Source organism: Saccopteryx bilineata, chromosome 2 (assembly GCF_036850765.1).
Source record: "Saccopteryx bilineata isolate mSacBil1 chromosome 2, mSacBil1_pri_phased_curated, whole genome shotgun sequence".
Taxonomy (NCBI): domain Eukaryota; kingdom Metazoa; phylum Chordata; class Mammalia; order Chiroptera; family Emballonuridae; genus Saccopteryx; species Saccopteryx bilineata.
The window spans coordinates 308,228,548-308,241,849 of NC_089491.1; the positions used below are offsets into that span (position 1 = coordinate 308,228,548).

At 40.8% G+C, this 13,302-nt stretch overlaps 1 protein-coding gene across 2 annotated transcripts in view; it reads left to right on the plus strand.

Annotated features, from left to right (window-relative positions):
• Positions 1-13,302, plus strand: part of COPA (COPI coat complex subunit alpha) — a 63,135-nt gene that overhangs the window by 22,573 nt on the left and 27,260 nt on the right. For both annotated transcript variants that reach the window (XM_066261663.1, XM_066261664.1), the window contains exons 9-12: positions 8,143-8,278; positions 9,067-9,149; positions 10,445-10,595; positions 11,539-11,605. In XM_066261663.1, coding sequence (XP_066117760.1) covers positions 8,143-8,278; positions 9,067-9,149; positions 10,445-10,595; positions 11,539-11,605 — 437 coding nt within the window. The remainder of the gene's footprint in view (positions 1-8,142; positions 8,279-9,066; positions 9,150-10,444; positions 10,596-11,538; positions 11,606-13,302) is intronic.

Here is a 13,302-nt window from a genome sequence, read left to right on the forward strand (position 1 = left end):
GGCCTTGGCTGGGTAGCTCAGTTAGTTGGAGCATTGTCCCAAGAAGCCAGGGCTGCAGGTTTGATCCCTGATCAGGGAACCTGCAAGAATCAACCAATGAGTTCAGAGGTGGGTAGAGCAGCAAACTGATGTTTCTTTCTTTCTCCTCCCCACTTCCTTCCTCTGTTTCTAAAATCAAGAAAAAAATTTTTAAATGACATTGGAATGGTTTTTTTTTAGAGAGTGAGAAGGGGCTGAGGGAGAGGCGGAAGCATCAACTGATAGTAGTTGCTTCTCGTATGTGCCTTGACCAGGCAAACCTGGGGTTTCAAAGGTCGACACTTGATCCATTGCAGCACTTTTTTTTTTTTTTTTGTAAAGATTTTATTCATTTGAGAGAGAAGAGGTGCAGAAGGAGGAGCAGGAAGCATCAACTCCCATGTGTGCCTTGACTGGGCAAGCCTGGGGTTTTCAAACTGGTGACCTCAGTGTTGCAGGGCATCACTTTATTCACTGTGCCACCACAGGTCAGACAGACATTGGGATTTTGATGGGGATTGCATTAAATCTTTATATTGTTTTGGGTAAAGGGGTCATTTTAACTATGTTGATTCTTCCAATCATGAACATGGAATATCTTTCCATTTCATTGTGTTTTTTCAATCTCTTAATAATGCTTTGTAGTTTTCAGTATATAGGTCTTTCACATCCTTTGTTAAGTTTATTACTAGGTATTTTTTCCTTTTTTTTTTTTTTTTATTTAAGAGGCAGGGAGGCAAAGAGACAGACTCCTACATGTGCCCTGACTGAGATCCACCCATCAAGTCTCCTACAGGGCGATGCTCTGCCTATCTGGGGCCGCTGCTCTGTTGCTCAGCAACCAAGCTATTTCAGTGCCTGAGGCAAGGCCATCGAGCCATTCTCAGCACCTGGGGCCAAACTTGCTCAAATTGAGGCATGGCTGTGGGAGAGAGAAGGGGAAGGGGTAGCAAAGCCGATGGTCACTTCTCTTGTGTGCCCTGACTGGGAGTTGAACACCAGGCCAATGCTCTACCACTGAGCAACTGGCCAGGGTCAGGTATTTTATTCTTGTGTTTTTTTGTTTTTGTTATTTCTTTCATTTTCTTTTTTATTTTTTTTAATTCATTTTTGAGAGGTGGGTGGGGAGCAGGGGGAGGACCAGGAAGCATTAACTCCCATATAACTCCTGACCTGGCATGCCCAGGGTTTTGAACTGGCAACCTCCATGTTCCAGGTCAATGCTTTTATCCACTGCACCACCACAGGTCAAGCTCTTTTTTCTTTTTTTTTAAATTTTATTGTTAGTATATAGGAATGGAGTAGATTTTTGTACATTGATTTTGTATCCTGCAACTTTACTAATTTATTGTTTCTAAAATTTTTTGTGGAGTCTTTGGGGCTTTTTATATATGGAATTATGTCACCTGCAACAAGTGACATTTTTATTTCTTTGTTCCCATTTTTGACGCCTTTTATTTCTTTGCCCTGATTGCTCTGGTAGGACTTCTAGAACTGTGTTGAATAAGAGTGGTGAGAGTGCACATCCTTATCTTGTCCCTGATTTTAGAGGAAAAGATTTCAGTTTTCACCATTGAGTCTGATACTGGCTAAGGGTATGTCATATGTGGTCTTTATTATGTTGAGGTACTTTGCTTCTATACCCATTTTATTCAGTGCTTTAAAATGGGTATAGAAGTGCTTTAGTCATAAATGGATGTTGTTATCTTATCAAATGCTTTTTCTACATCTATTGATATGATTTTTATTCTTTGTTGTATTAATGTGCTGAATTACATTGATCGATTTGCATATGTCGAACCATCCTTGAACCCCTGGAATGAACCTTACTTGATTATGATGTATTATTTTCTAATGCATTGTTTTAGTTAGTTTGCTAGTATTTTATTTAGGATTTTTACATCTGTATTCATCAGAGATATTGTCTGTAGTTTTGTTTTTTCTTATGTTATTCTTGCCAGGTTTTGGTAATTATGGTTATGTTGACCTCATAAAATATGTAGGAAGGTATTACCTTTTCTTTAATTTTTGGAAAAGTTTGAGAAGGATAGGTCTTAGATGTTCTTTAAATGTTTGGTAGAATTCACTAGTGAAGCAATCTGGTCCTGTACTTTTATTTTGGGGGTTTTTGGGGTTTGTTGGGTTTTTTGTTTGGTTTTTTTTTTATGGTTGTTTCAATTTCTTCACTGTTGATCAGTCTATTTAGAGTTTTCAGTTCTTCATGATTCAGTCTAGGGAGCTTATATCTTTCTAGGAACTTACTCATTTCTTCTAGGTTATTGAATTTGGTGGCATATAGTCTTTCATCGTTTTCTAATATGATCCTTTATATCTGTAATATCTGTGGTCACTTCTCTTTTCATTTCTGATTAAGACTCATTCTGATTAAGTCTATTTTTTTATCCTTAGTCTAGCCAGTGGTTTGTCAATTTTATTAATCTTTTCAAAGAACTCTTTGTTGTATGATTTGTATAGTCTCTTTATTCTCTACAGTTATGCTCTAATTTTTATTATTTTCTTTCTTCTACTTTGGGTTACATTTGTTCTTTTTCTAGTTCTTTAAGATCTTATATTAGGTTGTTTACTTGAGATTTCTTTCTTGGGATAGGTCTGTAATCAATATAAACTTCCCTCTTATTACTGCATCCTGGAAGTTGTGATAAGCCGTATTGTCATTCCCATTTGTCTCTATATATCTTATTTGTTTGTTTTAAAGAGAGAGAGGATAGAGTGAAGGGAGGGAGTGGGAAGCATCAACTCATAGTAGTTGCTTCTTATATGTGCCTTGACTGGGCAAGCCCAGAGTTTCAAAGCGACCTCAGCATTCCAGGTCAATGCTTTATCCACTGCACCACCACATGTCAGGCTCTATATATCCTTTTATCTCACTTTTTATTTCTTCTTTGGCCCAATTTTTTTTTTTTCTGAAGTGAGAAGTAAGGAGGCAGAGAGACAGAATCCTGCATGCACCCGACCAGGATCCACCTGACAAGCCCACTAGGGGCCAATGCTCTGCCCATCTGGGCCAATGCTCTGCCCATCTGGGCCATTGCTCTGTTGCATCCAGAGCCATTCTAGTGCCTGAGGCGGAGGCCATGGAGCCATTCTCAGTGCCCGGGCCAACTTTTGCTCCAATGGAGCCTTAGCTGTGGGAGGGGAAGAGAGAGAGAGAAAGACAGGAGGGGAAGAGAGGTGGAGAAGCAGATGGTCACTTCTCCTGTGTGCTCTGACCGGGAATTGAACTCGAGACTTCCACATGGTAGGCCACCACTCTACCACTGAGCCAACCAGCCAGGGCTGACCCGGTCATTTTTTAATAGTAAGTTGTTCAATCTCCACATATTTGTTGGTTTCTTTGTTTCTTTTTGCAGTTGATTTCTAATTTCAAAGCAGTGTGGTAAAAAATGTACTTGGTATGATTTCAGTCTTCTTAAATTTGTTGAAATTAGATTTGTGACCCAACATATGGTCTGTCTTTGAGAATATTTTGTCCTGACCTGTATGTAGTGGTGCAGTGAATAAAGCATCAACCTGCAACGCTGAGGTTGCTGGTTCAAAATCCTGGGCTTGCCTGGTCAAGGCACATACTGGAGTTGAAGGAAGCTTCCTGCTCCTCTTTCCCTTCCTCTTTCTCTCTCCCTCCCCTCTGTAAAATTAATTTTTTAAAAAAGAGAGAATATTCCTTGTGCACTGGAGAAGAATGTACAATCCAATGTTCTGGGATGAAATGTTCTATAAATTTTTTTTTTAAGCTGCCTATATGTGCCTTGTCTGGGAAATCGAACCTGCAAACTTTGCACTCTGGAACAATGCTCCAACCAACCAAGCTATGCGGCCAGGGCTTAATTTTTGTTGCTTTTTAGAGAGACAGAGAGAGGAAGAGAGATAGAGAAGGGAGGGGGAAGGAAAGCATTCATTTGTTGTTACACTCAGTCATGCATTCCTTGGTTGCTTCCCATATGTTCCCTGACCTGGAATCAAACCTGCAGCCTTATCATTTTGAGACAACACTCTTAACTGACTGAACTAACCAGCCAGGGCTTTGTTTCTCCCTTTAGTTCTGTTAGTAGTTGCTTTATTTATTTTAGTGCTCCCTGACTGGGTTCATATATAGTATATGGAGAAGTGTTACGTCTTCTTGATATAGTGTCTGTCCCTTTTATCATTATAAAATGTCCATCTTTTTTTTTTTTACCTTTGTTATTTTGAAATCTATTTTGTCAGGAACAAGTATGGCTACACCTCCTTTACTGGGGATGCTGTTTGCTTGGGCAATCATTTTCCACCCTTTCACTTGGAATCTATCTTTGTCTTTGCAGCTTTCACGTGTCTGCTGAATGCAGCATATGGTTGGATTTTGTTTTTTGATCCAATCTGCTACTCTGTGCCTTTTTATGGGTGAATTCAGTCCATGTACATTTAGGGTGATGATTATCAATGTATGATAATATCCTATAGCCATTTTATCTTTTGTTTTCTGGTAGCTCTGTGCCTCTACCAGTTCTTTTCCTTTGTGTTTCTGCATTTTTGTTCTGTTTCCTCTTTTTAGGTTGTGTCTCAGATTTGGGTTGTTTATGTGTAGTTACCACTAGGTTTATAAAAAGAAAGTTTCATATATACAGAATTTTTTTTCCTTTTGAATACACCTGATCTCCATCCTCTTTTGCAAATTCAGACCTGTACCCTCTCCCCTTTTATGTTACTATTTTTTTAAGTGAGAGGAAGGGAGATAGACTCCTGCATGTGCCCTGATGGGATTTATTCAGCCACCCCCCATCTAGGGACGATGCTCAAATCAACCGAGCTATCCTCAGCATCCAGGACCAACACTCAAACCAATCGAGCCACTAGCTGTGAGAGGGGATAAGAAAGAGAAAGGGGAGAAGGAGGGGAAGAGAAGCAGATGGTTGCTTTTCAAGTGTGCCCTTGGTGGGGATCAAACCTGGGATGTTTGCGTGCTGGGCCAATGCGCTATCCACTGAACAAACTAGCCAAGGCTCCCTTTTATGTTTTTGTTATCACAAATTAGCCTTGTTTATGTTGTAAGTTTGTTGGTGATCTTACTCATAGTTTTGTTTCAGGTAGAATAACCCCCTTAAGTATTTCCTACAATAGAGCTTCTGTATGTCTGGAAAAGTCTTTATTTCTCCTTCATATCTAAAAGATAGCTTTGCTGTATATATGATATTATTCTTGACTGACGATTTTTTCTCATTCAGTAGTTTGCATATTTGGTTCCACTCTCTTCTAGCTTGTAGAGTTTCTGCTGAGAAGTTCAATGATAACCTAATGGGCTTTCCTTTATAGGTTACTTTCTTCTGGCTGCCTTGAGAATTTTTTCTTTGTCATTAATTTTTTTTTTTTACAGATACAGAGAGTGAGTCAGAGAGAGGGATAGACAGGGACAGACAGGAACGGAGAGAGATGAGAAAAGCATCAATCATTAGTTTTTCATTGCACGTTGCAACACCTTAGTTGTTATTTGATTGCTTTCTCATATGTGCCTTGACCGTGGGCCTTCAGCAGACCGAGTAACACCTTGCTGGAGCCAGCTACCTTGGGTTCAAGCTGGTGGGTTTTTGCTCAAACCAGATGAGCTCGCGCTCAAGCTGGCAACCTCGGGGTCTCGAACCTGGGTCCTCCACATCCCAGTCCAACGTTCTATCCACTGCGCCACCGCCTGGCCAGGCTCTTTGTCATTAATTTTTGACAGTTTTAATACAGTGTGCCTTGGAGAAGACCTTTTTGGCTTGAGGTAATAGGTCTTCGATTTGCTTCTTGGATTTGAGGATCCAACTCTTCCCATAGATTTGGAATGTTTTCATCAACTGTTTCAATAGGCTTTCTGTTCCCTTCTCCCTCTCTCTGGTATGCCTTTTCTTATAATGCTCTTGCTGATGGAGTCAGATAGTTTTCGTAGAGTTCTTTCCTCTGTATCATGTCTAGATTTCTATCTTCAATATCACTTATTCTTTCCTCCATCTAGTCAGCTCTATTTTCTTTGCTTATAAGTTCATTCTTGATTTTCTTTAATTGAGATTAATTTTTTTTAATTGAGCTCCAGAATCTGTTCAGTTCTTTTTTTTAAGTTTCAATCTTTTTGGTAAAGTACTTGTTTTGTTTATTTGATTTGTTTTCTGAGCTCATTTAATTGCCTAACTATGTCTTCTTACATCTTACTGAGTATTTTCAGAACTGCAATCTTGAATTTTTGTCATTTAAGTCGTGTATTTCCATGTCTTTAAGTTTGTTTTCTGGAGATTTTTCATTTTATTTCTGAGCTGCCTTTTTACTTCAGTTATTCATGGTATTTCATAGATTCATTCTGTTTAGGTACCTACTACTGCTCTAGTAGATTGCTAAGAAGAAGTATTTCTTTTGTTTTTTTAGTAGGTGGTACTGAATCACAAGTTTTTTATTTTTTTAAGCTAGAGATACAGACAGACAGGCACAGACACACTGGGAGAGAGATGAGAAACATCACTTCTTCATTGCAGCACCTTAGTTATTCATTGACTGCTTTCTCATATGTTCCTTGACCAGAAGATTACAGCAGAGCAAGTGACCCCTTGCTCAAGCCAGCGACCTTGGCCTCAAACCAGTGACCTTGGGCTTCAAGCCAGTGACCTTTGAGTTTAAGCCAGTGACCATGGGGTCATATCAATGATCCCACGCTCAAGCCAGTGACCCTGCGCTCAAGCTGGTGAGCTTGCACTCAAGCCAGCTTAGCTGCACTCAAGCTGGCAACCTCAAGGTTTCAAACCTGGGTCCTCAGTATCCCATTCTAATACTCTATCCAGTGCGCTACCTCCTGGTCAGGCTAATCACAAGTATGTTAGCTCTCTTGTTCTCTGGAAATTGAACTGTGCTTCCTGGGATGGTGGGTGCCTCTCTGTGATCCAGTCATCCTGGACCCAGGGGATCTATGCCACAGGGAAACGTGGTATGCAGTGTGGCCCCAAATCTGTGAAATTTCAGTATTGTTTCTCTGCAACCAGACAGTATCAGCAGTGTAGCTGTGATGTATGCAGGTAGGGTGAGCTGTGGGAACCTGGCCATCTCTTTTGTTGCTTTGCCCTCATGGCAATGATGACCAGTGTACCTCTGCAGCATTCCCTCATGCCTCCACCCAGACCTGGGATTAGTTACAGAGTACACCCATTGCTCAGGGAAGAAAGTGATTCTGTAGTACCAGTTCTCAGGTTTGCAGATAATATGTTTTGCCACCTGACACAATGGGTAGAGAAGGGAGGCAAGCTCTGGAAGATTAAGGAGTGGCTAGTCTCTGTGGTTTTGTCTCTCTCTCTCTGGAATACTGATTGTCAGATAACTGAGGCCAGACCTCTGGGCTTCATCCCTGCCTGGTATTGGGTTTAGCTATAGCTCGTACTGGTCACTGGGCTCAGCCATAGCTTATACTGCTCACTTCTGCAGGACTGCTCACTAAATCTCTTTGCTCCTCCCAGCTGAAGGGAGCATCAGCCACAACCTGACTCCTCCCCGCTCTAGGCTGAGCTCCTCAGTGAGCTGGTTGTAGGGCTGCATCTGTGGCTCCTCTCAGCTTTTCCCCCATTTTGGTTCCCCACCCAGTTCACTCCCACTTGCCCATCTTTAGATGTTCAATGTTCAGATCTCTCAGACATATTTGTGCATTAAGCAGGGAATCCTTTGTTGAATTATAGCTATTCGATTGTTGAAACTTCAAGAGGAGAGACCAAGGGGATCGCTCATACTACCAGTCCTCTGTTGTCACTCCAACAAATATCTATTAATTATCTACTTTGTACTAGTCATTTTTCAAGGCTCTGAAAATACAGTGGTAACTAAAACAGAAAACTGCCATACAGGGTGTATATTTATTCTCTAATGATAGCTAGTGACAAGTAAAACAGGGTTAGAGTGGTGATAAAGAAGAAGTGCTGTAACTGAAAGGAAGATCAAAATGAAAGAACAAACAAATACAAGATTCAGAGGTTTGAATGAAGGAAATTGCCCTATTAGAAAGAAGTTGCTAATTTTGCACTTTGTAGTATACATGGCATTTGGTTAGAGGATCTCAAAGTTCCAAATACCAAATTATAGGAGTAGGGAGTTGTGATTACCTCACTCTTTTTTGTCCTTCAGAATCAAAGGCATGGGAAGTTGATACCTGCCGAGGCCATTACAACAACGTGTCTTGTGCTGTCTTCCACCCTCGCCAAGAGTTGATCCTCAGCAATTCTGAGGACAAGAGTATCAGAGTCTGGGATATGTCTAAGCGGTAAGGGGATTAGATCTTTGGGTTCCAAACCCAGGGAAAGCCCCTTTCTTTCTCTTACCCCCTCTCTTTTTAAAAATTAGATTAGAATATTTATGTTTTTTTCTCATTGTCTTCAGCATGTAGAGAAGTCAGATAATGTACAGGCATACCTTAGAGATATTGTAGGTTCAGTTTCAGACTACCACAATTGAGTAAATATGGCAATGCAGCAAGTCACACAAATCTTTTGGTTTCCCAGTACATATAAAGTTATATTAACCACCATCTATCTGAGCCTGTTAGAAAAATGGTGCCAAAAGACTTGCTTGACGCTGGGTTGCCACAAACATTCAGTTTGTTAAAAACGCAATATTTGCAATGCACAGTACAGTGAAGCTCGATGAAACAACGTATACCTCTATCATGAAAACCTGAAGGGATCTAGAGATCAGCCAGCATTTACAAATTTTACGTCAAACAGAAATTTGCATATATATTCTTTTATTTCTCTAAATTTAAGCATGTTTTTCTGTAGCCAGAAAAAATAATACATGAAATGAAAGCAGTGTAGTAGAAAATTATGATGAGTAGGGGAAAATTAAGTATCAAAATATAGTGTCAGTTTGGAGTTTCTTCTCTCTGTGTTTTGTTAGAATTTATCATAAACTACTTCTATGTAGAATATGCAGTATAGTAATGTTCCTGATATAAATCAGCCTGCTGGCTTCCCACTCAATACTCTTCTATTCGATAGGCTGAAGATTCCTCAGAAGTTAATATCTTTCTTTGTCCACCTTTTATTTCCCTAGGACTGGGGTTCAGACCTTCCGCAGGGACCATGATCGTTTCTGGGTCCTAGCTGCCCACCCCAACCTTAACCTCTTTGCAGCAGGTAAGGGCTGTATCTTCTCTTTTGTTTGTTTGTTTCACTGTTTTAGTTCAGTTTATAAGACTTGGGGGAGAAAAAACGGCTTCAGAATGTTTCTCCATTATCTTTGTCTCCAATAAATTCATGGTAAAATGACAAGGAAAAATAGAATTCTCAGAGCTGTATAATTGAGGTTGTTTTTTTCCCCTCTTATCTTTTTGGAGTAGTATTGTCAGTGTTCTGTCTTCACCAAGAGCGATTTAACAATAAAGCCCATTAGTTCCTAGGAGGCTAATACTTGACATTTGGAGTTCTCAGACTTGGGAGCTAGAAGCTGGCTTTATTCATTCATTTAGCAAATATATTCTAAGTGTGAGGCCTTAGTTTGGATGCTGGTGTTATAGCATAAAACAATGTCCCTCACTTGATGGGACTTTTATTTGCAATCAAGGCAGGTAGAACATAAAGCATTAAATATATAAAACATTGTATAGTGAAACATGCTTTGAAGAAGAGTTAAGGAAAAGTAAGGAGAAAGAAAGCAGTGCGTATGGGGACTGGCAAAGACCATGATACGAGGGATACTGAGCATGTTTGAAGAACATGCCAGTAGGAGCACAGTGAGAAAGAGGCTAAGGATGGGAGGTAAGACCAGTCCAGATTGTGCATGTTACTCTGAATGGAAAGCCATATGAAGTGACACGGTCTGGCTTTTTTAAAACAGAACCACAAAGGCTTTTAAAACTAGTATTTATTTGTTCAGCAAATAAATATGTTTATGTTCTTACTATAAGCTAGGGATTAGGGAAAGATGGAAATTATTGTAATTTCTGCCTTCAGGGAGTTCATGGCATCATGGGGGTGATAGACCTATACAGTTGTAGTGTAGGATAAGTGCAGTGATGGAGGTTTGTACAGAGTGTTAGGAGAACACAAAGGAGGGCATATCTAAATGTAGCAGTATGATAGTGTACAGCCAATCCTCAAATGTTAAGATGCCATAGCCATAGACATAGGAACTTAATTTCTGTTTTTATATCAATTAACCTATGGTAAAATTGGTTTCATTATACATCATTTTGCTTAAAGTTGTAAAACCTATCAACCACATGGAGGACTTATGTATTAGGAAAGGATTCACAAAAATTTATTTAAATAAAGAGTCCAGGAATCATAATTTGGACAAATAAAGGATGCATTTAGTTGTCTTAATTTTGTTTTTAGCATACATATATAATCCTTCTCCTTATTTATTTACCATTTCCAGCTTTTCTTGTCACTTATAGCTGATTCTTTCCTCTCTTCTCCCTGTGTCCCAGGCCATGATGGTGGCATGATTGTGTTTAAACTGGAACGGGAAAGGCCAGCCTATGCAGTTCACGGCAATATGCTGCATTACGTCAAGGACCGATTCTTACGTCAGTTGGATTTCAACAGCTCTAAAGATGTAGCTGTGATGCAGTTGCGGAGGTAAATCAGACTTGTTTTTCTCCTCAAACCCTCTCATCTGTCACCATGACACAAGCCCACACACTGAACTGTCTTTTTAACAACATTTTGGATCTCATCTCCTGTCACAGATTGAACCCACATTGCCTAAGGCTGCTCAGTTTAACCCCCGCGAGCATGGTGGGCAAGGAAGTAGCCATGAGGGGAATAGAGTTCCCCTGCTGAGAATGTTCACGCCTTGTGGATATGAAGTCATACAGCCACACTTTGCCTGCTGTCTTGCAAACCAGAGAAAGCTTCCTGGTAGAGAGTAGCCTAACTTGATGATAGGCCTTTTTGCCTTTATTTGGCATTTTCTGTCAGTCTTCTTGCTTTCTAATAAAATACATGCAACTCTAAACTAGAAATGTGTTTCTGGAAACTCTTTAACACTGAAGATGTGGTAACCTCTGGGATGCCTGGCTAAAGGAACTGTCCTCTAAGAAAGCCAGCTGCATCGTCATGCTTAAAACATTCATGGTGGCAAACTTTGGCATGAGGGCTTGATAATGACCCTCTAGCATGACTACAATAAAAAGATGGATTTATGTGAACAGGAGAAATTAACTAGAGACAAATCACCTTATGTTAACTATGGTGTCCACTGCAGTTATGTGTAGGAATTTGTACCCAAGGAGAACCAATCCCACTTAGTACAATAGAGCTAACTCTACCCTCCATTGAATAATTTGACTTGTAGTAGGGTTTGCTTTTTAAAAAAAACTTGTTTGCTCAAAACTGAGATAGGAAGTCCCCAAGCCTTAAGGGAAGGAAGAGAATACATGCAGTAATATTTACTTTTATCTCTGATTATAAAAATGATAAGCATATGTGTAAAGATTAAGTAAGTAGAAGGTGTAGGAATAATTACTTCCATCCTTATGCCTCTTTCATATTTTCTCTTTTTTTCTGTATATATTTTTAGTGGTTCCAAGTTTCCAGTGTTCAATATGTCTTACAATCCAGCAGAAAATGCAGTCTTACTGTGTACAGTAAGTAACCATTGAGTGCTCCTAGGACATCTCCATTTCCCATAGGTTTCTTTCTCATGCCATATGATTCTTTAATATAGTCTTAGAAGTTGTTTAATGGTTCTTTTGAGGGAACTAACACAAAACAGATACTCAAACCAAGTAGGCTTCTGTTGTCAGAAACATGTTAAGGATTTGTGAACTTGTATCTTTCATAAGACTAACACCTTCTGAACTTTAGTGGAGCATCAAGATGAATGACCCTTATGAGTAATTTTAGGGGTTTTGTTTTTTTTTTTTTTTACAAAGACAGAGAGAGGGATAAACAGGAACAGACAGACAGGAACGGAAAGATGAGAAGCATCAATTATTAGTTTCTCATTGCGACACCTTAGTTGTTCATTGATTGCTTTCTCATATGTGCCCTGACCGCGGGCCTTCAGCAGACCGAGTAACCCCTTGCTCGAGCCATCAACCTTGGGTCTAAGCTGGTGAGCTTTGCTCAAACCAGATGAGCCCGTACTCAAGCTGGCAACCTCGGGGTCTCGAGCCTGGGTCCTTCCGCATCCCAGCCCAATGCTCTATCCACTGTGCCACCACCTGGTCAGGCATGAGTAATTTTAGAGAATATTTAGGGCTGTATCTTAAGGAAAAGAGATGCTTATGTTGACCCCTCCATTTGAGTGAAAATAGTAGAGCTGATCTTGCGAGGTGTTCCTTTCAGTGTAGTTTCTTTTAGGGTCATCAAATAGAAATCATCCTCATTCCTTGCCATACAATTCAAAAAAAGAAATGACATTCCAATTTCAGAGACCTGGTTGTCAAGTTAAAAAGAATGAAACCTGTGTTTGCCTTCTAGTGTTTAATCCCATTCCTTTTTTTTTTTTTTTCTGAAGCTGGAAACAGGGAGAGACAGTCAGACAGACTCCCGCATGCGCCCGACCGGGATCCACCCGGCATGCCCACCAGGGGCGACGCTCTGCCCACCAGGGGGCGATGCTCTGCCCATCCTGGGCGTCGCCATGTTGCGACCAGAGCCACTCTAGCACCTGAGGCAGAGGCCACAGAGCCATCCCCAGCGCCCGGGCCATCTTTGCTCCAGTGGAGCCTTGGCTGCGGGAGGGGAAGAGAGAGACAGAGAGGAAAGCGCAGCGGAGGGGTGGAGAAGCAAATGGGCGCTTCTCCTGTGTGCCCTGGCCAGGAATCAAACCCAGGTCCTCCGCATGCTAGGCCGACGCTCTACCGCTGAGCCAACCGGCCAGGGTCCCATTCCTTTTTCAATATCTAACAATCTCATATCTTCCCCTTGGCAATTCCCCCCCCCCTTTTTTTTTTTTTAGGTAAGGGGAGGAGATGCACCCAACTGGGATTTCAACAAACCCATTTGGGGATGGTGCTCGAATATTTAGCTATTTTTAGCACCTGAGGCTACTGCTCTCCAACAGAGCTCTCCTCAGTGCCCGAAGCCATGCTCAAACCAATTAAGCCACTGGCTACAGGAGGGGAAGAGAGAGAGATGGGGTAAGGGAAGTGGGGGAGAAGCAGATGGTCGCTTCTCCTGTGTGCCCTGACTGGGAATCAAATCCAGGACTTTCATATACTGGGCTGATGCTCTATCCACTGGGCCACTGTCCAGGGCTGGCAGTTTTCTTTAATGTCTTTGTTTTGAGGTCTTTTTCTTCTTAAGACAGACATTTAAATTGATATGTATCTCGGGT